This window comes from Saprolegnia parasitica (genome assembly GCF_000151545.1).
Source record: "Saprolegnia parasitica CBS 223.65 unplaced genomic scaffold supercont2.7, whole genome shotgun sequence".
In the NCBI taxonomy this organism is placed as follows: Eukaryota; Oomycota; class Saprolegniomycetes; order Saprolegniales; family Saprolegniaceae; genus Saprolegnia; species Saprolegnia parasitica.
Window position 1 is genome coordinate 696,052 of NW_012156401.1, and position 22,819 is coordinate 718,870.

A 22,819-nucleotide genomic window follows, 5' to 3' on the forward strand; every position below is an offset into this window, starting at 1 on the left:
GTCGATTGCAGCGCCCACACAGCTCACTGCGATGCTCATCTTGGAAGAAACTCGATAATTTGAGACAATATACCATGTATTGCACATTATGAATTACTTGCACGGAGCCGTCGTAGGGCGCATCGACGGGGTTGTAGAAGTTTTGCACGGAGTCACAGTGGGCGACCACGTGTTGGGGATTGTGGACGTTGAGGCCGGCTTGAAACTTGTGGGGCAGGGGGTGGTGGTAGTTTTGCACGGCGTTGGCGACGGTGTCTTCGTAGAAGACACCGTCGTCGGGCACGGCGTCGTCGTCGTCGGCGCCTTGGTGGTCGATGTGGGCGTCGTCGTTGTCGGCGCCTTGGTGGTCGATGTGGGCGTCGTCGTCGTCGGCGCCTTTGTGGTGGTGCACGGTGTCGTCGTCGTCGGCGCCTTGGTGGTCGATGTGGGCGTCGTCGTCGTCGGCGCCTTTGTGGTGATACACGGTGTCGTCGTCGTCGGCGCCTTGGTGGTCGATGTGGGCGTCGTCGTCGTCGTCGGCGCCTTTGTGGTGATACACGGTGTCGTCGTCGTCGGCGCCTTGGTGGTCGACGTGGGCGTCGTTGTCGTCGGCGCATTGGTGGTGGTGCACGGTTTCGTTGTGTTCGATGTGGGAGTCGGCGCGACAGTGGTGACAGCAGGCGTCGGCGCGACGGTTGTCGCAGCGGGAGTCGGAGCCACGGTGGTCGCAGCAGGCGTAGGCGCGACAGTGGTCGCAGCGGGAGTCGGAGCGACAGTAGTAGCAGCAGGCGTAGGTGCGACAGTCGTTGCAGCTGGAGTCGGCGCGAAAGTGGTTGCCGCCGGCGTAGGCGCGACAGTGGTAGCCAACGGCGTAGGCACGACAGTTGTCGCGCCTGGAGTTGGCGCGATGGTGGTCGCAGCGGGAGTTGTCAACGGCGTGCCAGTTGTTGAGCCCGGGCGCGGCGTCGCTGGGGCCGTCGTCGGCTTGGGCGTCGTAGGCTTCAGGGTGCGCGTCGGCTTGGGCGTTGTAGGCTTCGGGGTGCGCGTTGGCTTGGACGTCGTCGGCTTCGGGGTGCGCGTCGGCCGTTGGGTTGAAGGGGATGGCGTCTCAGGCGCCTCTGTCGGGTAGCCGTAGGCGTATGAGTCGAAGTCGTCCGATCCATACGCAGCGATCGACTCAGTGCCGTCTTGGGCTTGGGCCTCGCGAGCCATGGCGAGGAGGGTGATACCGAGAAAGATTGCTTTGACAGACACCATTACGACAGTTGGGTTTGGCTCGACGAGACACGAGAAGATTGGATAATGAGAACGCACAGTTGATCAAGTCCTGGCAGAGGCCTCGTGCATTCCCACCACTAGCACAGCGTGCGCTGAGCGCTGCATACTACACTTCGTCACATGGTGTGCACCGTATGCGAGTAAAACAAGTTATTTGTGCACGCGCTCGCTGCCTGTAAAAGCCGCGCGAACCGACACCAGTTGCTCAAAAATATCGTTACCCTTGGTTTTTACCGGTAACTGGATGTCACTCGATGTGGTGAATTGTGGCTGTGGCCAGACCTTGCCGGCTTCACGACGGGTTCCTATCACCTCGTGCGGCCACGCACTCTATCGGTTCGATGGCAGAATCGCCTCTTTTGGGGCTACATGCACGCCAAACGCACGGATCGGGAGCGACCAACGAAGTTCCGTGTTTTCAAGAGCATTCAAGTGCTCTACATAGACGGTGGAACCGCGTGCCGGTATACTGGACGGGTGCTGCGGTAAGAAGGCCAAGGCGATGGCATAAATGAGGCGCGTTCTCCAGTTGGCTGCAATACAGTGACGTCTGGCAGTGTCGGGTGTCGTGCGGTAGAGAAGCCTGCAACGCTGCCACGCAACGACCTCTAAGCCGCCAATCACTGACCGCAGCGGTGGATCTTTTGCATATCACCAGTAATGCCGCAGCGATCCTAGCAGGACTTGGTATCGAGCATGGGTATCGAGGCCATGAATACCCAAAGCTAGTGCACATTGGATGCAGTGTGTGCGAATCGCACACAATTCAGCTAATCGCTGTGCGATTAGCTGAGATACCCAGCGCACGCTCCAATTTTGAACAACGAGAATATTACTGGCGAGCACACGCAACAAGTACTAGTACCGGAGAGAAGTATCGCCGCATCGATGTCATGACCCGTGGCCCAATGCTACCCCATGATGCTACCCAGTAAAGAGCTCATGGTCATGCTCACTTTTGAAGAAACATGAGGCGCACGTCAATGGATTGGCTGATCACATTATTTCGTGTTGCTCGTTGTAAGTCATTTCCATGATGTTGTCATCAGACGCATTGACAATGTCAAAGTGCTCTGACACGGCGTCACCGACGGAGCCCGCGTGTTTGGGATTTGTATACCGGTATGTCAGAAAGGACTCGAAGGTACGTACGACATGTCGTTGGGTGTCGTTGTTGCCATGCACGCCGTCGGGGCAGTTTTGCAACGTGGCTAGGTTTGCAGCTTCGGCTCCTAACCTCCTAACTCCTTTAATGAGTTTGTTGATTGTTTGTAGTCTGAATACACTCTACAGCTCTAAATTCCGAATGGAGATGCCGATAGTTGCAGCGTCATTGTCGACACGCTTCGACTCGCTGGTGTGCTCTGACATTAGCGTATATGCGCAAACCCAATGCGATAGAGGACATCGAAGTTGACGTCGTACGGCTGTGGGTGTTAGCACCACGAGTAGCCACCAATGCACACCAAGTTGCAGATGGACATGGTAGCGACAAGAAGGGTATCGTTGACGTCACAAAGGTTTCGTCGCGGCCAGATACTCCATGGCTCCAGGGAGCTAAGGAGCTGGCGGAGGGCTGCGAGAGGTGGCGTCAATGTCGCTGGTAGCAGTGCTTGCAGAAAGGAAGTCACGTCCGGGGCGACGGCGTGCATTGGACGATGGCGACGACCACGTGGGCAACGTCAAGCACCGACGCTGGTGCCGGACTCGGTCGTGTTGCTGTCACTTGCTGAGCGGTGCGGTTGCCATTCGTGTCATTCATCCGGATTTTGGTTTCGAGAGCGGCCAACCAACTTCCCCGTGCTCGACACGATACCGAGGTACATGAGATAGATAGATAGATAGATAGATAGATAGATAGATAGATAGATAGATAGATAGATAGATAGATAGATAGATAGATATAATGTCTATTCGCGTTGATCAACACAACTCGTCCACGACACCAGCTTGACAACCACGGCCCGCACTTGGGATTTGTGTGTCGTGTGCGATATACTGCAAGTTGGACAATCCTAAACCTCGTGCATCCCGGTTTTATTGAAGCCTTTGAGGGCGTGTGGCATTATCGGCGCAACTCTACTCGTGTACTCGTATGTGGCTTCATGTTCATCCCACCACGCCTCTGGGCACGGCCATGAATCTTGTACTACACGTAGTACTACTGTGGGAGAGGCTTCTCGATTGCATGTCCATGAGGCGCTTCTTTCGCACCCAACGAGGGACGTGTCGACGCGTTGTCGGATCCAACGTAGACATGATGACGGAGGGTCGCTTCGTTCGTGAGCTTGCCGCGACAAGCTCCATCAAATCGTCGTCCCGATGATGCGCGCCGAGGCCAACCGCGTACGGTATGTGGGACGACACATCCGCGTTGCGACCACGCAGCCACGAGCAGGTGCTGCAACTGCTGCCATGTCGACCTCCGGCGATGCTCGTAGCGCTGGTCGTCCACCGCCAGCCGGCTCGCCGCTGCCGAATGGTGCCGAAGCCTGCCACGTCGTGAGCTTGGAGCGGTCGCTCGACTACGATCTTGTGGGGCCAAGTCAAAGCTGGCGGCCGCCGATTGGTCGAACGCCAGCTGGTTCTCGAACACGATCTTGCCGTGTTGGCTTCGTTTTCGTAGGCCCCCTTACTTTTTCCATATTTGGAGGACCCATATCCACGGTGACGTGATGCCACTCTATCCTCACTAAGGCAGCGCACGGACTGCTCCTACGCGTATCCAACAGACCAGACAAGGGGCTTGGTAGAAGGAGACTGGTACCATGGCGTGCAGCGCAGCAGGTCCCCCTAACAATCGTCTGAAAGCTGTGGTGGGTGGCCCTCCAAAACCAGGTGGTGGGTGTCTAGTCGACATTTTCAGCTTACATCATCAACATTCGAGCTTTTGCCAGCCAGCGACCATCATGATCGTCCAGGCGACGTCCGTGCTCCATGTGCTCTGGATCCTCTGCAACTCGGCGGTCTTCAACCTCTACCAGCTCGCCATCTACGTGACCATTCGGCCCTTCAACCGCGCGCTGTACCGCAAGGTCATGGGGTGCGTCCCTGGCCATGCGCCATGCATGCCTCATCCGTATGTGCTAGGGCGCAGTGCCAGCAGGCGTGGGTCGACGTGCTCTCGTGCAGCTTTCCCAAGGCCAACATCGTCGCCACGTACTGTCCTTGGCCGCATGCGCTACCCGCCCTCACGTCGCCTCTGTCTGTAGCGGCGACATTCCGACCGACATTGCAAAGCCCATGATCATCCTCGCCAACCACCAAGTCGACGCCGACTGGTGGTACCTCTGGCAGAGTACGACGCGCAAGAAGCATGCATACACGAGGATCTCATGCGGTTCCTAGTGGCGCGGCTCCAAGGCGCCGCCGGGAACGTCAAGATCACGCTCAAGGGCGAGCTCAAGCACGTTCCGATCATTGGCTGGGGCATGCAGTTCTTTGAGTTTCTCTTCTTGAAGCGCAACATTGAGCACGATCGGCTGCACGTCCAAGGTACCTTCGCCTCCGCATCTTTGTCCGCCTACTTCTTCTCATGCATGTTGCTTAGAGTACATGCAGAGCTTTCTCCAAGACCAATTTCCGTTTTGGATGATCATCTTCCCCGAAGGCACGACGATCCACACGGAATATGTCGCCAAGTCGAAAGCGTTTGCGGCAAAAACCAACCGACCGACGTTCGAGCACCTCTTGCTGCCGCGCTCGACCGGCCTCCAGATCATGATGGACGCCTTCTCGTCCGACGAGACGCAGACCAAGCCCGACATTTACGACCTCACGATGGCGTATCCCTCGTACAGCGGCGAAGTCCCAACCTTTGCCATGGGCTATGGCCGCAACGTTGACACGGACATCCCGTCGATGAAATCGCTCGTCGCTGGCAGCGGCCCGGACGATGTATTTGTGCACGGCCAGAAATTCTCGTTCGAGGACGTCCAGTCGCTCGGTGTCGAAGCGTTCCTCGATCGGCAGTGGCGCGCCAAGGACAAGCTCCTCACTGAGTTTATTGCCAACCAGGTATCATCCAGAATCCTTGGATCGATCCATAGTTGTATCCATGCTCATGGGGGTCTGCTGTGTAGAGCTTTGTGTCGCACGCTGCAACGCGCCAAGTGATTGCTCCCTGTGTACGTAGTTGTTGCAGGATGGAGTCGATATCCTCATGTCCATGTTGCCTAGTCGTCGATGACGGCGATTTGCCGGCTCTGGGGCGCGGCCTTGGTCTCGTTCTTCATCTTGCCGCTGCTGCTGATCACGGTCGTCCCATGTACGTACACTACTTTTGCGCCTATTGGAGAGGAGACGACGCATTTGGTACTGTAGGCTATGCACTCACGGTGCTGTACGCGGGTGTCATGAACTCGTGGGACCGTCGGCCGACTGCGTTCTGGCCGTACCTCCTCAACGCGGTCTCGGAGAAGAAGTCGGCGTGGAAGATCAAGCGCGCGTGATGCTGTCGCTTTCCTGGTATCGACGCAACCAACGTGCTTGTACATACACGTCATTTCTTGTGATGTGTCGACTTGCAAGGGAGGGGTAGGTTTGTGAGATCCTCGCAGCACAGTCGTCGTGGACGCTTGACGGGCAAAGAAGAGTGAGAGGTCCAGAGCCGTTGGGTTGTACCCTTGGCACGACTGACAATGCATGGCGGAGTTTGGATGACATTCGAGCCGCTTTTGGAGAATTCGTATCTGGAGGTAGGAATTACGGGAAATATGTCCGACATGCAGGTAGGAATTACTAGTATCTACGTTTTACGACCTGGCAACGGACGTTCTAGGAGATGACGGCCAAGCGACCGAGTCGCGCGCCGGCGTCGGTCCTCGACGCGCTTGTCACGATCGTCCAGCTCACGGAATCGTCTGCGCAGGCGGACTTTGAATCGCATCGACGAGCTTGCGTGTATCGATATCGTCTGTCCTCGTCGTACAAGGTAGCGATGCCTTGACGAGTTAAGGTCGCCTTGGATACCCCAGACAACTCGAGGGCGTTATTGTTGTTTTGTCAAATTCGTCTGCGCACGGGGTCTCGATTGGATAGGACGGTGTGGATAGGATTCCGTTTTTGGATAGTCGTTGGCTCCTCTCGACAGCCATAAGCGCTTCGGCACTACCCGTCGATCGAGATGCGTTGTGCTCGACAGTTTGGCCTCTGCCTCCTCGGTTGTAACCCTAATCTCTGCTGCATGCTGGAGATGGCTGCTTCGCCCGCCCAAGCCACCACGAGACGGACGTGTCGGTGTCCATAAATTGCAGACAGAAAAGCGTAAGAAAAGGCTTGCGTCGGCTCAGTCGTCGTCTTCGACCGGAATCGGCAGCGCGCGGTGCCGGGTGCACATGCCTTCGCCGCCATAGCCGAGCTCGTCGCAGCTGTCCACAACGCACTCGGTGAGGTTGTCGCGGCTGTGGATCGTACACCGCTGCTTGTGCAAGCGACTGGCCGAGCAGCCCAGCACGGCGCAGACGTCAAAGACCAGCCAGCGCACCGACCGCGCGCGCGTCACAAAGCTGCAGCCGTCGCTGCGCCCCATGTACTTTAGGTCGAGACGGTCCAATGGCTCCGATGGCACCAACGCTTGGACGAGATCGAGTTGGTCGCGGATCGAGAGGTCGGCCGCACCCGGACGCCGTCGCGCCTGGGCGTTGGCGACCCACGTCTCGACCGCTTGCTCGAGGACATCAAAGACTTCGGGCAGCGGCACGACGCGGCACGGATCGTCTTGGCGATGTGCGGCGCGCTCCATCTGGATGGCAGCGAGCCAATATGGCGCGAGCGCCAGAATCGCATCGGCGTCTGCGTCGTTGGGCGTGAGGCGGAAGAGCTCGACCGACGTGGCGCGGGTCTCGGCGTTGCTGCTGCGGCTCGGTCGCGCCAGCGCGTTGAAGATGACGCGACCCGTGAGTCCGTCCACAGGAAAACAGACAACTTGTTCGTTGCCGACCATGAACGCATTGCTCGGGCCGATCGACTGCGGCTCCGGGTCCGACGGGTGCACGCGCACGGTCCACCACGGAAAAATCGCGGTCGGGAGGTGGCTCCACACATGCTAGCATAGACAGTATTGTCCATCAGACATTATTGTACATGGAATAGACAATATAATGTACCTGGAGAGGATGGGCGACCCACGGGCCAGTGTCGACGTCCACGGCCCGCCGGTCGCCGCGATACTGTGTCCCGTTCTGCACGGTGGTCCGAAAGTACTCGCCAAAGGCGGCGTCGCGGCGCAGCCACTGCCGACGCTGGAGCACGTCGGCGATGGCCATGAAGCGCGCGATCGCCTCGTCCAGAGGCGTCAAAGCGAGTGCGTCGAGAAGCTCGTGCATGTCGGCGTCGGCGGCGACGTGGTCGGTCGCCATCATGCTTCCACGCTGGACGACGACATCAATCAAATGCTGGCTAATGTCCATCTTGATGCCACGGCCTCGGCGCGGACGAGAGGCGAGGTGCGCGTCGCGGCGAGCGTCCAAGCTGCGAAGCGCCTCGTGGAGGCGGCGCAGCGTCGCTGGGGTTGCCAAGGCCTTGTTGGCGACGACCATGCCACGCGGCTCGTCCTCGTCGTTACTACATCGACGTCCGATAGGAACCAAGCCTATGGAATAGCGTACTGGATCATATCGTCGTCGTCGTTCACAGGGGCTTCGTCGAACTCGCCGCCGCCAAAGTCAAAAATGTCGGGCTCGTCGTGAGGCTCTTCGCCGTACGGCGCAGGCGCCTCGTCGTCGTCCGTATTGGTGTTGAGTCTACGCATGCATGTGCAATGTTGCAGATAGCGAGGAAACGGTGTAGTACCGCACAACGTCGTCGTCGACGACGAGAGGAAGTCCACGGCGACGCTCTGGCGACGCGACGTCAACGCTACGCAACCTTGATTGCGTGAACATATACGCTGGACTGTAGGTCGAGCCGACCCGCTGGATGTCTCGGCAGCTTCGGCGTCGCTGCTGAGGGACCCGTCGTGACTGCTCCCGACGTCTTGGTTGTCGTCGTCGGGGGAAGAGCTAACGGCAGGTTGAGTAAAAGAGGGTGAGTAGATGGACGAGCTGTGGACGTACGGGGTGCTGCGTGGTCTCTTGGATCGCGGCGAGGATGATGTTGGTGACGGCGATCGCTTGCGATGGCGCTCTGGAGAATCGCGGTGGTGGTGGTCGTCGGACTCGCCTTGGCTAGACGCGTCTTTGTCGGGCTCTTGCTGGTTGACTTTGTCGTCTTCATCGGTTTCCTGATTGCTGGTCGCTCGAGGACTGTCGACCGGATGCGACGCGCCGGCACCCAGCGGTGCAACCTCATCGTCGTCGCCGTCATCACCAGCGTCATCACCAGCGTCATCACCAGCGTCATCACCAGCGTCGTCGACGTCCACTTCAACGCCTTGTTCTGACGCGATGTCATCGTTAGCAATGTCCTCGTCGCTGTCGTCTTGCTTGGTCTCGTCCTCATCGGTGCCCGTATCGCTGGTCGCCAGAGGACTGGCAACCACTGGCACTACTGCAAGATGGTCGTTGAGTGGCGCAAGGTGATTGTTGAGTGGCGCACCGCCGACGTCCTCGTGCGACGCCTCTTCGTTGCCGCCGGCTTCTTCCTTGGATCCTTCATCGCCGCCGTCGTCTCTTGCGGCTTCTTGATCGTTGGCCGGCTCGACGAGAGGCCCCGAGGTGTCCGGTGCAACTCCGTCGTCGTCTTCGTCGTTGGCGGACTGCGGACTGGCGACACGAGGTACCGCATTGATGTCCTGAGCAAGACCTCGGCCGAGTGCTACGTAGCCGCCTCGGGCAAGTCCTTCTCGGAGCGCAGCGTTGGCAAGCTGGAGGTTGCGGATCTTGGCTCGCTTGAGCAAGGCCATGTGCTCGGCCTCGAGCGCATTGAGCTCGGCCTCTTGGGAGCTGCTGTCTTGGGAGCTGGGCGGCGTCTCGGCTTGCACATAGAGCTTGACTAGTCGGCCCTTGCTTTTGGGCCGCTCGTTGCGCATGCTGCTGCTGGGCTCGGCGAATCTTTCGAACTGATGGGCTTTTTGCCACGCTTTCGGACGAGACGTCACGGATTGGATAAAATTCCACCGCCGGCGACTTGTGATTGGCGCTTTATTTCACCCCGGCAAGATTGGCAGCGCTTGAAGTTGCCAGAGGCCCGCGGGAGCCGCAAGCAGGCCCCGAGAAGCAGCGCCATAGCAATGAGTTACAACACATCCGCTCGTCTTGGCCAAGGGTCGGCGCCAGCAGTCGCGCGCGCCGGCGCGTCCTGGCCTGCAACTTCAATGCGCGTACAGTACAATCTTTGTACGGTACGGTTGTTCTCTTGCATGTTGTATGCCATGGACGTACTGGTATTGTACCCCTTGGCTTTGATAGGCATTAGGGACTTGTCTGTCGGTGCGCGCCAAAGCTTGCTCTTGTCAAATATATATCACTTTACGCTATCTGGATTATCAATCAATCAAACGTGTTGGCGTTGAAATCAATCTAGATTAGCCAACACAGCGTCTGGAGGCAATGGTTTGGAGGGGTACCTACAAGCGTTGACGGACGAGGACGACGATGTCATCACGAATTACGCGTGCTCAGATAGCGAAGACGAATTTCCATGCTTCCCTCGATTTTCTCTCGTGACATGGCCGTTCTTTCCATGTACGGCTCGCTTTACATCCTTTTGTTGTACTACAGTGTATTAGTGCACACTGCTGTATAGCGGCAATCAGAAAGTGGACCCTCTCCGGGACTCGAACCTGGGTCTATCTGGTGGTGAAACAGTGTCGATACCGCTAGACTAAAGATGTCGACGAGGACTCTGCCTTCTTGATTGCGGCTGTGTGCATTGAACTTCAACAATTAGAGGTGTTGTAGGGACAGGAACTCACAATCCTTGCATTTACAATTTGGAAATGACCTGAGTGTGGGTCTTCAACTCGACACAGCCACGAGATGGTCATTACCGTTTCCGCGACTTCAAGCACAAGTCGACAGTATCAAGGATGGAGGCAAAGCGAGCGCTTCTCGACGCCACCGACGTCCTTTTCACTATCGTCCAGTACACGCCATCGCCTACAGACGTCGCGTCGCTCCTTCGCGCTCTGCCGCCAGCCACTTTGACGCCACCGCTGGCGGCGCTTCTCGAGCTCATAACACCGGACAAGCCGTGGGAAACAAATCCGTTCTGGCCGCAGCCACGCATCCGTCGCTTCAGCGAGGCCGACATTGATCGCTTTGTGACAGCGATGCCGCTTTTCAACTCGGTGTGCATCGACGACTACTCATTCAGCAAGCACTGGCCCACGTACGGAGCTATTGACAGTGACGACGTCGACGATCTGCATTTTTTTCATTTTGTTGTCCGCTGGGCCGCCAAAATGACGCACATGACCTTGGCCGCGTTGTTAAAGTACGGGGCCAGCCGGAAGACGTTCCTCAATATGCTGCGCATGTGCACGAGCCTCCACACTGTGCAGCTTCCGTATGCGGTCGACGTGCTTGAGGCCGTAACGACGCCGGCCCACTGCGTCCAGGACCTCGAGCTCAAACACTTGTACTACAGTCCAGAGTACACACTCGGCGCCGCGCCGATCATTGAGTGCTGGCTTGCGTCGGGCCACGCGCGACGCTTGGGTCTTGTTGATTTCTGGACTGGCGACGCGGGTCTCGGGAAAGAGCTGGCGCTGGCAGCATCGACGCTCTCGAATCTTTGCTTGACAGATTCGCCCGCCATCTTGCAGACTGTCATTTCGAATGGCATTGCGTGGACGCACCTCACGGAGCTTGACCTCGACCTCGGCAACAAGCCTACGGGGAATGTGCTGCGCAAGCTCGTGCCACTGCTCAACGTGTCGCAGCTCCAAAATCTCACCCTTCGAAACGTCCAAGCCGGCAACAGCGTCTGCTTTTTAAGCCTCCTGCCCTCCCTTGCGGCGCTCACCGACCTCCGTCTTCACTGCGTCGATATCGGACACGCTCGACCGATGCTCGCGAGTCCTTTGCTGCTGCGCAGCGCTGACTTTCATGACGTCAAATGGACCAAGAGGAGCTTTGCCGCGGTGCTCAAGTGGGCCCTCCGCTCGCCGACACTCGAGTCCATCACATGGTCAGGCGCCGATGTTTACATGCGAGCGGACACGGACGCCGTTCAAGACGCAATCCGGCGCTGCCTCGATGCCGGTGTGCGTCGTGTCGTCTATCGAGAGGGCTTCATGGCGAGCTCCGAGATGTTGGCTGGCGCCGTGCGCGATATCCACGCCCCAAGACCATGTACCGTCGTCTGCTGCATCAAGCTGAAGACGACCAAGGACATTAGAAGCTTGTTCTCGGCGCTCGCAACGTGCACCAACGTGACGCTCGACGTAAATGTGTATCCCTACTGTGCCCCGTTGCAAGAATTTATTGGCGAACTAGCCCAAGAGGCTGGTATCGTCGTCGACTACAAAGGCGGGCCCTTGGCGCACAGTCATTACTGGACTGCGCGCAGCCCGTCACCACTTTAGTGCTCAAATACAGTTTTATACTCCGTTGATTAGTTGTTGTCTCAATGCCAGGGTATAGTATACTGTATCCGGATAAACAGTTGTGCAACTTGTAGGGACAGGAACTCACAATCCTTGCATTTACAATTTGTAAGTGACCTGAGTGTGGGTCTTCAACGCGAAACATCCACGAGATGGTCATTACCGTTTCCGCGACTCCAAGCACGAGTCGACTGCATCAAGGATGGAGGCTACGCGAGCGCTTCTCGACGCCACCGACGTCCTTTTCACTATCGTCCAGTACACGCCATCGCCTACAGACGTCGCGTCGCTCATTTGCGCTCTGCCAAAAACCGCTTTGACGCCACCGCTGGCGGCGCTTCTTGAGCTCTTAGACACACAGACGTGGAAATCAACTCCGTTCTGGCCGCAGCCACGCCTCAGTGCCGTCATCGAAGCCGACATTGATCGCTTTGTGACGGCGCTGCCTCTTTTCGGCTCGGTGTGCGTCGACGGCTACTCGCTCAGCATGCACTGGCCCACGTACGGAGCTATTGACAGTGACGACGTCGTAGTGCCCTTCGTTCATTTTGTCGCTCACTGGGCGGCCAAGGTGACCAAACTCACCACGTGCGCATCATTTCGCATGTTTGGGCGACGCCATCAGGAGGCGTTCCTTCATATGCTGCGCGTGTGCACGAGCCTCCACACCGTGCAGCTTCCGTATGCGGTCGACGTGCTTGAAGCCATGACGACGCCGGCCCACTGCGTCCAGGACCTTGAGCTCCAACACCGCAGCAACAGTCCAGAGTACCCACTCGACGCCGCGCCGATCATTGAGCGCTGGCTTGCGTCGGGCCACGCGCGACGCTTGAGCCTCGTTGGCTTCAGCACTGGCGACGCAGGTCTCGGCAAAGCGCTGGCGCTGGCGGCATCGACGCTCTCGAATCTGTGCTTGACAGATTCGCCTGCCGTCGTGGAGACCATCATTTCAAATGGCGTTGCGTGGACGCACCTCACGGAGCTTGACCTCGGCCTCAGCATCACGTCAACTGGTACGCCATTACGTGAGCTCGTGCCGCTGCTCAACCTGTCGAAGCTCCAGAAGCTCACCCTTCGCGACGCCCCAGGCAACAACTTGGACTTCTTTGAGACCATCCTGCCTTCCCTCGTGGCGCTCACCGACCTCCGTCTCGTCCACGTCAACGTTGGATACGCTGACCAGATGCGGACGAGTCCATTGATGCTTCGCAGCGCTGACTTTCATTTCATCGATTGGACTGGGTCAAGTTTCGCTGCTGTGCTCAAGTGGGTCCTCCGGTCGCCGAAACTCGAGACTATCACGTGGTCAGGCTCCGATTCCTTCATGAGCGAGAGACCGGACATGGTTCAAGACGCGATTCGGCGCTGCCTCGCTGCTGGTGTGCGTCGTATCGTCTTTGACGAGGACAGCGTGGTAAGTTCTGAGATGCTGGCTGACGCCGTCAGAGAAATCCACGCACCAAGACCATGCACCATCAGCTGCAGCATCAACCTGGTGACGACCGAGGATGTCAGGAACTTGCTCTCGGCGCTCGCCACGTGCACCAACGTGACGCTCGACGTCCGCGTGATTTCCTTGTCTGCCGCGTTGCAAGAAGAAGTTTGCGAGACAGCGCAAGAGGCCGGTATTGTCGTCGACTCTACTCGTGGGCGCTCGCCAAGCAACCATCATTTTACCATGCGCAGTTCTTCATCACTCTAGAGCTACACTCGGTAATAAAAAACTCGTTGATAGGACTCTGTGGCACCAACAACACTCGTACAATAAGAACCAGGATATTCTTTTGCTCTTAGCTTAGACAATCGCCGAGCTGGTCGGGAGGATGGCCGCAAGGGCCGTCGACGTGTCCGGGTCCATCGTGATGTACGCGTTGAACTTGGTGCGGCAGATCGGACACGTTTCGATCTCGTTGAGGCACGTCGGACAGACGCAGCAGTGGCGGCACGGCAAAATGATGACGCGCGTCGGGTCTTCGAGGCAAATCGAGCACTCGACAAAGTCGTTGAGACCGTAGAGCTCCTACACATGGACAAGATTCGTCCAGTCTAGTCCCGAATAGAAAATCCAAACGAAGACGTACGTGGGCGAGATGGACACGACCGCTTTGTGTATAATAGATGCGCTTGGTAATGCTCGGGGACTTGTGCAACGCGACATCGACAAAGATGGTTTCCGAGACGATCGGGTCGGTGCGCCCGTCGCTGACGACGACGACGTGCTCTGGCGCCGACACTTTAAACACAATCGCGACAACGAGAACCGACGCATCGGCCGGTAATGGGAACACGGGCGGCAGCGTGTACGTCTTGAGGCGGTACGCGCCCGTGTTCTCGGGCGGGAACCTACGCCAAGATCGTCGACACGAGTCGACACAACGACACGCGTACTGCAGCGACGACGACTTCATTTGGTACGACGCCGGCGTATCGTCCATCCACGTGGTCGCGACCGACGTTGGTGCTGTCGCAGTGGTCGCATCTGGTATGGGCGTCAAGTCGATGGCATCGTCCGGAGGTGGCGAGCTTGGCGCCGGCGGTACGGTCGGCGACGACGACGACGGCATCGAGTTGAGCGCCCGTCGCTCGGCCTTGTCATCACTGTTTTGCCGCCGCCGCGTGAACGACGACCACGCTTGCTGCACGTGGCGCGCGAGAGTAGGCCGCTTGGATGCCGTCGCAGGCGTCGTCTCGTTAAAGTCGGTGGCGTCAACGCCCCAGTACGTCTCGATCGAGCAGCCGGCGCGCGACGCCTGAAAGTCGAACGAGAGACCGATACGCCCGTCCTCTACCACACAACACTATAGCAATATGCGAGCGGTAGCAGCAGCGCACCGTGCGTGACGCGGAGGCTGTTGGACACGACGTCAAAGGGCGCGTCGACCTTGGTCATGTGGAAGCTATTCACTTGGTCTTGCGTGCGCAGATACTGCTGGAGCCGCTGCGTCGTCATTTGCTCGAGAATTGACAAGCTAAAAGGATCGAGATGGGCGCCATGACGCCACGACAAACGTACCTCGGGCCGAGCTCGGGCAGGTAAATGACCTAGCCTGTCGGTGAGGTACAATTGGAGATATGGAATGCAGGCTGTACGTTGCGCTTCTGGACAGACCGGCGCATGGCTGCAAGGTCGACGAGCAGCAACGCGAGCCGCGCTGCCCAGAGCCCGAGCCCGCACGTGAAGAGGAGCACGACAAGGTTCTGGAGCTCCGTCGGCAGCGCCATGGTCGTGCCACGGGCAAGGTGCAATATCGAGTTTGACAGTGTTCCAACTTGTTGGCAAAAAACGCGTTAAATGTAGACGAAAACGGCGCCGAGTGGTGTTACAGGGTGCTGGACTCTCCCACACGTCGCTCCTTCATCGCCTTGTCGTCCACGTCACCTCATGGCATCCCTTCGATGGTGCCTCCATGCCCCCACTCGCTTATTTCATCACAAGCAGTGACTCTACAGCATCGAACGATGTTCCACGCCTGTAAAAACCTATTTAACGCACCTCTCACTTTGAATATTTCTGTCTCGCGTGTGATTGGTCAACGTACCGGCCAATCGGCGACGGCGGTTTGGCATTACGCGACTTGCCCAGGATGGCGACAAGCACATGGCTCGTCCAGGGCCGGCTCCTCCGGCGCGACCGCACGTTCCACACGTGGAAGGGTCGGCAGGTCTACTTGGACAAAGACACGCTGCTCTTCTTCAACTCGCGCGGTGTCAAGCGCAGCGAGAACTTCCGCGTGAGCCCGACAGGCGGCGTGCCGACCGCCGCCGGTATGTCGCCCGCCGAGGCTACGCGCTCATGCCTCTGCCGTAGACATTACGATCAGTCTCTTCGAGTCGCCCAAGCCGCATGGCTTCATCCTGCGCGTCCGTGACGACAAGATCTTCCTCGCCGCCGAGAACGAAGCCGACCGCGACAAGTGGGTTGATGCGTTCGTGGCTCATTGGGGCGCAGTCCTTGACAAGGCCAGTGTCAACATCTCGACCGACAAGACGCTATGGCAGCAGCCGCGCCACTGCGACGCCGTCGCCACCGCCAAGACCTTTGGTCCTATGATCGAGACCCTCTCGGCCGTCCAGTTTCCCGCCAAGCTCCGAGCGACCGGCGACGTACTCCTCGGCGTTGGGCCGTTCGTGCGCCGTGTGCGCTGGAACGACGAGCCGATCTTAGCCGTCGCCTTGTACATCGACCCGATCGAGGCGCGCAGCTTGTTGGCGCATTTTCACGACACACCGCTGCAGAGTCTCATCGACGACCAAGGCTTTTACGCTGCGCTCATGCGATCGCCGGTGCGCAAGACGCTCGTCTTCTCTTGTCGGAAGCGACTCTCGCGCGCCGGCATTGTTGCCGCGCTCCACGATGAAGTTCGCCCGCGTATTGGGGCCGCGGTCCACGAACTGGAACAACTCGTGTCCTTCATCGACAAGTCGCTGCGAAAGGGCGAAAGCATGATCTGCACCTTCTTGCCGTCGCCGGGACTGCTCGATTTTCACTTTAAAGGCATCTCGCACCCGTGCCTTGCTGCCCCCGCGCTCTCTCGAGCGCTGCAAGGACTCTTCTTCGATAGCAACTCGGTCCAGGTCCTCGCCAAGCGGGGTCTCGTCGAGCGCCTCCCGTGTCTCTGGGGCAATACTACTGGCAGCACGACGGCTGCTGCGGTGCCTCGGCCTTCGGGCGACATGGCACCGATTGCCGAAGACGACGATGATGATGACGACGAAGCCGATGACGAAGACGATGACGAGGATGACGACGACGACGACGATGACGACGAAGATGAGGGTGTCGCGCCCGAAGAAGACGCGCACTCTGTGCTCGCGCCGCGCAAAAGCCTTCCGTTTGGCCCGCTCATGGACCCGGACTCGAGCCAGCTCTTTCCCGGCAGCCTCGGCGATGGTGCAGTCCTCCTCGGCACGTGGTCGAGCGTCAACGTTCCTCAAGTCGCCAACTACTCGGTCGGGCTGTACGTTGACCCGGTCCAAGCCAGCGCCCACCTCCTGCGCTTCAAAGGGCTCTCGTTTGGCAGCGTCGCCGCGGACCCTGATTTCTCGGTCGCCTTTACGACCGGCGCGTTCCGGAAGCGTCTCGCGATCGTGCATGCGACGCCGGTGGTGCTAGCGAGTGTCTGCGACCTCCTCACGTCGCTGCTCGTGTCGGCGCACCTCCTCGACGACACCAAGAGCATCTGTGACGCGTTTGCGTCACTGCCGCCGCGCCTCGACGCTGGCGAGCTCCTCTTGCTCAACGTCCACGCGGACAGCAGCTTCTCGGTGAGTGTCGGCGCCGGTGCAATCGAGGTCGGTGGTTCGAACCCCACGCTCTCGAAAGCGGCGCAGACAGCGGTCGGCACGGCCCTCCAAAGCCTCTTTTACGGCTACAGCACCCCCGATGTCCGATATATGATTCTCTTGTCGGCGGATAGATTGATACATTGATATTGTAGGTGGCGGCGCGGGCGCGCTTGATGCAGCGGCTGCCGTACCTGCTCGACCATGCCAAAGCCGACTCGGTCCATACGTACCACGACGAAATTGCGATGCTCAAGGAAAACTATGACCGGTTGACGCCGGCCAACCGCGTCAAGGTCGGGTATGTGCACGTCTACAACCAGCGCCGCAAGATGATGATGCGCTGGTCGCGGCGCTGGTGCCGTCTCGACGGTGTGGTGTTTTCACTCTTCAGCCGCAAGGACAGTGTCAAGCCTCGCGACGCGTTCGTCATCTCCGACTGCCATATCGACGACGTCTCGTCACAAGAAGACATGCGCGTCGAGCTCCGGAAGCTCAGCCAGATCTGCGTGCTCCTTCGCATTTCTCTCCCGACTGGCGACAGCTGGGTGCTGCGCGTCGACAGCGTCTACGACGGCAACGAGTGGCTCGACGTCCTCCGCCAGGCCGCCGCCATCGTTCCGGAAGACGTCGCTGCGATGCCGCCGCTGTCGCTGCCGCGATCGCGCCGCCGCGATATTGTCCCCGACGACTCGGACGACGCTGCCACGTATGACGAGCCCGAGGACGACGACGAGGACGACGACGAGGACGACGACGCATCGATGCGCAAGCCCTGGCGCGCCGACGATGAGTACGACGATCAAGTCTCGGACCGTGCGCGGGCGGGGTCGCTACTGACATGGGTGGCCGCGGACGCCCGCAACCAGCTCATCGTGCTCCTCCTCAGCCTCGTTGTCTACCTAGCATCGTGCGATGGAAGCACGTACAGATAGAAATCACACATGTCGCCATTCTCATAGATCGGTCAGGCTCGTGCTCTTGGTTCGGAACGTCATGGCTTTTTGGCGCATCCCCGCGGCTTTCTCTTCGAGGAGGCGCGACGGAATCGTCATGTCGATGCTGCTCGACGTGCGTCGGTGGAGGAGTCGGTCAGCTCGCTGCTTGGCATCGTCGGCTGTTTGCACTTCGGTCTTGGCCTTCTCAAATGCCTAGAGAAAAGCCGCTGAGTCGAAGTGGAGTCGACGTTGCGTCGCACCTGGCAAAACGACGAGAGCGTTTGGAAAAAGTCGGCCGGTTTCTTGGCCGGATCTTCGCCAAAGTAGTCGAGTACGGCCGCAATCTGCGCCTTCATGTGGTCGACGCCGGACCGTAGTCGGCGTAAATCGGCTTCGGTCGCCGCCACCGACGCCTCGTATGTCGCTAGCAAGCTCTATCCCATGTCGTTAAAAAGGGCAAGAGAAGGGAAGAGACACACCTCGACGCCTTCGGTCTTGACGCGGTCGCGCTCATCCGCTAGCTTTTGCACGCTGCTGGAGAGACTCGAGAGGGCTTGGTCAATGGCTTCGGTCGCCTCGCGCGCCGCCAACGGCACGTGCTCGAGCTCTTTTGCGAAGTCGAGAACGAGTGGCTGGTTCTTTTTGATGACGCGGACGAGGTAATGGAGCACTGTGGTTTTGTTGTCGACGGTTTTCGTGATGCCGAGGCGGAGAAGCGAGTCGACCGAGAAGCCGCGGATTGCGTGCTCCGTCTCTTCGCCGCCGTTGAGCGTGTTTCCGAGCTTGAGCACCATGCCAAGAAGGAGCTTGAGCAATCGACTGCCTTTGACGTCATCGCAAGCGCGCGTGACGTTGGTGACGGACGCGTCAATCTCGGCGACGCGCGTTTGAAACGAGCTTTTCGTGATGAGGCACTCCATCTTGAGGCTGTACCGGGGCACGGTCGCGATCGCGGCAAAGAACTTTTCTGCCTAAGATTCAAAACGATGGGTGAGCCCCGGGGTACATACACGGGTGTTGCCAAACCTCGCCGAGGGCAGTGGGGTCGCCGGCGTAGCGTGTCACGACGTTGACTTCATCGTCGGTCGGGAGGTACTCGTTGATGGTCACGAGCTGCTCGAGCGTCAAGCCGCACGCGTCAAGCGATCCAATCGCTGCGGCCACTTGCGCATACGTGAGCTTGATGCGCGCAAGTGCGATCGCAGCGTTCATGGCGCGCTTGCCGTCGACGAGCGTCACGGCTTGCTTGCGTGCGAGGGGCTTGGCGGCCGCTTTCTTGGTCTTGCTGTCGGCCTTGGCGAAGAAGAGTGACTCGATCTCGTCCATGTCCATCTCGAGTTGAATCTCGTCGTCGCCCTTGGCCTCCCAGATCGTTGACTGATGACCGCTCTTGAGTCGGTCATCCGGGATCGGCTGCCAAAAGAGCTTCTTGCGGCGCGCGGGCTTCTTGGGCGCAGGCGGCGGCGCATCGCTCGTGTTGTTGTTGGCGTCGAGCTGCGACACGTAGGCGTCCGGCCCGAGCTCCAATGCCCGTGGGTTGACACCGTGTTCCAGCATCTTTTGCCGCACCGCGCCTTCCGGGATGTTCATCTTGAGCATCTTGAAGTACTTGGCGTACGTCGGGTCGTCCTTGAGGAGAACCTTGACGACGAGATCGTCAACACAGCCGTCGGGCCCGAGGTCAAGCGCCTTGATGTTGACACCGTGCTCAATCATTTTCTGTCGCACCGCGCCTTCCGGGATGTTCATCTTGAGCATTTTAAAGTACTTGGCGTACGTCGGGTCGTCCTTTAGTAGGACTTTTGGTGGAGGAGCGTTGAGGTCATCCACGCTCGCGTCCGGTCCGAGCTCCAGTGCCTTGGGGTTGACGCCGTGTTCCAGCATCTTTTGTCGCACAGCGCCCTCTGGGATATTCATCTTGAGCATCTTGAAGTACTTGCCGTACGTCGCATCGTCCTTCAATAATACCTTGGCTGGGGGAGCATCGAGGTCGTCGACACAGCCGTCTGGCCCGAGCTCGAGAGCCTTGACGTTGACGCCGTGTTCAATCATCTTTTGTCGCACGGCGCCTTCTGGGATGTTCATCTTGAGCATCTTGAAGTACTTGCCATAGGTCGCATCGTCTCGCAGGCGCAGAGGGCCATCGCTTGCCGCCGGTTGCTGCTCCGACGCAGCTGCCGCGGGATTCGGTGCCTCCGCAGTCTCTTTGGATGGTGGCAGAGCAGCGGGTGCGTCCACAGCCGCTGCCGGCGCTACCATGGTCGTCGTCGCCGATGTTGCTGTGCTTGTTGACGAATCGGTCGATGCCTTGTCAGGGACAACGAACGTCGCGGGGGCCGACTTTGGTGGGGACTTGGCCGACGACGGTTTGGGCGGCGACCCGCTCGGATAAATAACTTCGGCTTGGAGCGCTTCGATCTGGCTCTTGACTTCAAGGTACGATGCCTTTGGGTCGAGGTCGAGGATCTTGGGGTTCAAGCCGCACATGCGCATCTTGTGCTTGACCGCGTCTTTCGAGATGCCTTTCGAGAGCATTGTAAAGTAGCCCTCAAACTGGATTGCGTCGCGCAGCATGAGCACGGGCTCGGCTAGGGCAGCGGCCGGTGCGACGACCGGCGGTGCCGTGTATCCGTAGAGCAACGCCGGGTCGAGCCCGTCGCGCAGCATCCCGTTCTGCGCAGCGGCGAGGGGTACACCCATGTCGACCATGCGTTTGTACTTGTCCGTGACGTCCAGCGCGTCATTCGTCGTCCTGTCGTGGCCGTCTGACGGTGGTTTGACGAGGTTGGCGTCGGCAGCGCGCAAGAGGTCGTCCATTGAGATGCCTTTGGCCGACAGAAGCTCCTTGAGCTGTTCGTACTTGTCGTGGTTGGGGCTCTTTGGCTCGGTGAGGAACCCCCCCGTTGTCGGTGCCCGTGATGGTGAGGATGCGGCCGCACAGGCGGTGCAGCGCCAGCCGTGGAAGAACTTCTTCATGTACGCCGCGTGGTTGGTGCGGTCGCTCATCGTTGTGAGTCCGAACGGCACCTTCTTCAAGCCCGCGCAGCTTGTGTGGAAGCACTTTTGGCACCCGCAGCAGCGGACCAACTGTGGTCGGAGCACATAGTCTTCTTCGTGGCAGAGCACGCAAACCGAGTCGCCGTCAGGCTCGGCGTCGTGGTAGCTCGACGACGCGCTCGATCGGCGCGACGACGGGCTCGGTTCGGTCGCGCGCGGCACCGAAAACCCTTTGGGCGGCGTCACGACCAGCGTTTCCGCACGCGGCGAGGTCGACGACGACGACGACGACGAGGCTCTCCGATGTGCTTCCGAATGCGACGCTTTGTGCGGAGTTGACGACGCAAAGAGCGACGAGGGTTTGATGCTGTCTTCGTGCACCGGCTGACTAAGGCTCTCGTCGCGCGACGTCGGGCTCGGCGGCAGCCGCGTAAAGATGGTCGTCAGCGCCTCCGAGTGCAAGATGTCGAGTGCCAGATTGGGTGCATTCTGCGCGCGCTGGAGCGCATACGTCGACGCGGTCGCGTCAAAACCGGTCTTGACAAAGTTGAGGTACATGGACGGATCGGGGGCCACCGCGTGCTTGGCCGCGATCTCGACGATGCCTTGTTTGACTGCGTAGTTGCCGGTATAGTCGACGGGCACGATGAGCCGTGGCGGGACGTTGCTGTTGTGGAAGACCATGTCGACCGAGAAGTTTTCGTCCTCAAAGCCGTGCTCGTACTGCTTCATCATGTCGAGGTTGGCCTTCTTGAGGGTGACGAGGCCCGGCGAGAGAAACCATGTCGAGTCCATGTACCGGAAGAGGACGCGCGACGTTGCGTCCATCTCGGCGTCGCCGTCGTCGCCAAACGAGCACAAGATGGAGAAGCCGCCGTCGAGCGGGATGCCGCCGTCCCATAAGATGGCGAGGAAGCCATCTTCGGGGTTCCAGTCGACGACCGGCGGCACGTGGTCGCTCACGGCGTCCTTGGCGTTGGAGAAGATGAGGTGCCAGTCGTCCCAGATCTGAATGAGCGGCTGGAGCTCGACGGGTAGCGCGCGAAACATGATGGCCTTGAGCAAAAGCGGGTCCGGATTCGGGATCGCTTGGTGCTCCATGATCGAGCCAAAGTTGGTGACAAAGCTACGAAGAGAGCATATATGCATTAGGCTCGAGGAAGAGACAATATCGTACCGCTGGATGGAGACAGGCATGCTGCGGCGCACGTAGTCGGGCGTGAGCGTCTCGATGCCAAGCCGTTTTTGGTAAAACTGCGCGAGGGCCGTCATTGGGTCGTCGACGAGCCGCGAGAAGAGAAAGTAGCACGCGACGACGACGCCGCTGCGCGTCTTGCCGTTGTGGCAGTAAATGACGGCGACGTTCTCGGGATCGAGCGCGAGCCACGCAAAGATGGCGTAGCAGATGCGAAAGATGTGGTCCGACGGCGGCGTGTACGTCCGCAGGCCGCCGTCGCGCTCCCAAGAAAACTCGAGCGTCTGCGGCGAAATCGCTGCAACCTCGTCGTCGCAGAGGTTGAAGATCAAGTACCGGTTCGCATGCTCGTCTTCGAGGTACATCTTAAGCTCGACCGCGTTGTTGACGCACGCCTTCTTGTCCGTCGGCCCGTCGACCGGCCGCCCGCCCACGAGGACGCGCGGGGACACATACGTCAGGTCGAGGTGCTTGTAGCTAGGCTCCATGTGCTTGAGCGTCGGCTTGAGGTGCTGGCTGCTGTCCACGACGTAGCTCGCGAGCCGCCGAAGCTGGTTCATGCGTCGTCGATCGTCCGGCTTCTGCGGCTTCCTTCTAAATCAATCACCCAGGTCGTTTTCACGTTGTTCGTATCCGGAAACCCGGTGAAACGACCGGATT

At 59.1% G+C, this 22,819-nt stretch overlaps 8 protein-coding genes across 8 annotated transcripts; 4 read left to right on the forward strand and 4 right to left on the reverse strand.

Moving 5' to 3' along the window:
• Positions 1 to 35: 35 nt before the first annotated feature.
• On the reverse strand, positions 36 to 1,236 carry SPRG_02993 (hypothetical protein; the record flags this gene model as incomplete). The annotated part of the gene is made up of 4 exons (XM_012341575.1): positions 36 to 50; positions 98 to 375; positions 412 to 872; positions 914 to 1,236. The coding sequence occupies 4 exons, from the start codon at positions 1,234 to 1,236 to the stop codon at positions 36 to 38; spliced, it is 1,077 nt and encodes a 358-aa protein (XP_012196965.1).
• A 2,875-nt stretch (positions 1,237 to 4,111) lies between these two features.
• Positions 4,112 to 5,808, forward strand: SPRG_02994 (hypothetical protein). The gene is made up of 8 exons (XM_012341576.1): positions 4,112 to 4,300; positions 4,348 to 4,416; positions 4,470 to 4,555; positions 4,606 to 4,752; positions 4,808 to 5,274; positions 5,340 to 5,384; positions 5,437 to 5,524; positions 5,581 to 5,808. Exons 1-8 carry the CDS (start codon positions 4,167 to 4,169, stop codon positions 5,706 to 5,708), a joined length of 1,164 nt encoding a protein of 387 aa, XP_012196966.1. The 5' UTR covers positions 4,112 to 4,166; the 3' UTR covers positions 5,709 to 5,808.
• Positions 5,809 to 6,544: 736 nt separating this feature from the next.
• SPRG_02995 (hypothetical protein) lies at positions 6,545 to 9,226 on the reverse strand (the record flags this gene model as incomplete). Its single annotated transcript, XM_012341577.1, has 6 exons — positions 6,545 to 7,303; positions 7,365 to 7,821; positions 7,866 to 8,000; positions 8,050 to 8,115; positions 8,169 to 8,745; positions 8,794 to 9,226. The coding sequence occupies 6 exons, from the start codon at positions 9,224 to 9,226 to the stop codon at positions 6,545 to 6,547; spliced, it is 2,427 nt and encodes an 808-aa protein (XP_012196967.1).
• A 999-nt stretch (positions 9,227 to 10,225) lies between these two features.
• Positions 10,226 to 11,750, forward strand: SPRG_02996 (hypothetical protein; the record flags this gene model as incomplete). The annotated part of the gene is made up of 1 exon (XM_012341578.1): positions 10,226 to 11,750. The coding sequence occupies one exon, from the start codon at positions 10,226 to 10,228 to the stop codon at positions 11,723 to 11,725; it is 1,500 nt and encodes a 499-aa protein (XP_012196968.1). The 3' UTR covers positions 11,726 to 11,750.
• Positions 11,751 to 12,343: 593 nt separating this feature from the next.
• Positions 12,344 to 12,964, forward strand: SPRG_02997 (hypothetical protein; the record flags this gene model as incomplete). Its single annotated transcript, XM_012341579.1, has 2 exons — positions 12,344 to 12,911; positions 12,959 to 12,964. Exons 1-2 carry the CDS (start codon positions 12,351 to 12,353, stop codon positions 12,962 to 12,964), a joined length of 567 nt encoding a protein of 188 aa, XP_012196969.1. The 5' UTR covers positions 12,344 to 12,350.
• Positions 12,965 to 13,517: 553 nt separating this feature from the next.
• On the reverse strand, positions 13,518 to 14,999 carry SPRG_02998 (hypothetical protein). Its single transcript, XM_012341580.1, has 6 exons — positions 14,837 to 14,999; positions 14,760 to 14,788; positions 14,579 to 14,715; positions 14,135 to 14,531; positions 13,828 to 14,089; positions 13,518 to 13,766 (listed from the first exon to the last, which is right to left on the reverse strand). Exons 1-6 carry the CDS (start codon positions 14,966 to 14,968, stop codon positions 13,542 to 13,544), a joined length of 1,182 nt encoding a protein of 393 aa, XP_012196970.1. The 5' UTR covers positions 14,969 to 14,999; the 3' UTR covers positions 13,518 to 13,541.
• A 331-nt stretch (positions 15,000 to 15,330) lies between these two features.
• SPRG_02999 (hypothetical protein) lies at positions 15,331 to 18,008 on the forward strand (the record flags this gene model as incomplete). Its single annotated transcript, XM_012341581.1, has 3 exons — positions 15,331 to 15,511; positions 15,555 to 17,131; positions 17,185 to 18,008. The coding sequence occupies 3 exons, from the start codon at positions 15,331 to 15,333 to the stop codon at positions 17,962 to 17,964; spliced, it is 2,538 nt and encodes an 845-aa protein (XP_012196971.1). The 3' UTR covers positions 17,965 to 18,008.
• On the reverse strand, positions 17,976 to 22,755 carry SPRG_03000 (hypothetical protein). Its single transcript, XM_012341582.1, has 5 exons — positions 22,142 to 22,755; positions 18,994 to 22,090; positions 18,447 to 18,938; positions 18,228 to 18,401; positions 17,976 to 18,180 (listed from the first exon to the last, which is right to left on the reverse strand). The coding sequence occupies exons 1-5, from the start codon at positions 22,717 to 22,719 to the stop codon at positions 17,986 to 17,988; spliced, it is 4,536 nt and encodes a 1,511-aa protein (XP_012196972.1). The 5' UTR covers positions 22,720 to 22,755; the 3' UTR covers positions 17,976 to 17,985.
• Positions 22,756 to 22,819: the final 64 nt, after the last annotated feature.

Excerpts from the sequence above, each read along its gene's own strand:
- SPRG_03000 (XM_012341582.1), bottom strand. The coding sequence starts at position 22,719 with ATGAACCAGCTTCGGCGGCTCGCGAGCTACGTCGTGGACAGCAGCCAG. Across the intron at positions 22,091-22,141 it reads ATGCCTGTCTCCATCCAGCG|CTTTGTCACCAACTTTGGCT; the intron begins GTACGATATTGT and ends CTCTCTTCGTAG. Across the intron at positions 18,181-18,227 it reads CGCTCTCGTCGTTTTGCCAG|GCATTTGAGAAGGCCAAGAC; the intron begins GTGCGACGCAAC and ends GCTTTTCTCTAG.
- SPRG_02994 (XM_012341576.1), top strand. The coding sequence starts at position 4,167 with ATGATCGTCCAGGCGACGTCCGTGCTCCATGTGCTCTGGATCCTCTGC. Across the intron at positions 4,417-4,469 it reads AAGGCCAACATCGTCGCCAC|CGGCGACATTCCGACCGACA; the intron begins GTACTGTCCTTG and ends CTCTGTCTGTAG. Across the intron at positions 5,275-5,339 it reads CTGAGTTTATTGCCAACCAG|AGCTTTGTGTCGCACGCTGC; the intron begins GTATCATCCAGA and ends TCTGCTGTGTAG.
- SPRG_02998 (XM_012341580.1), bottom strand. The coding sequence starts at position 14,968 with ATGGCGCTGCCGACGGAGCTCCAGAACCTTGTCGTGCTCCTCTTCACG. Across the intron at positions 14,789-14,836 it reads GGTCTGTCCAGAAGCGCAAC|GTCATTTACCTGCCCGAGCT; the intron begins GTACAGCCTGCA and ends CCGACAGGCTAG. Across the intron at positions 14,532-14,578 it reads CAGCCTCCGCGTCACGCACG|AGGACGGGCGTATCGGTCTC; the intron begins GTGCGCTGCTGC and ends GTTGTGTGGTAG.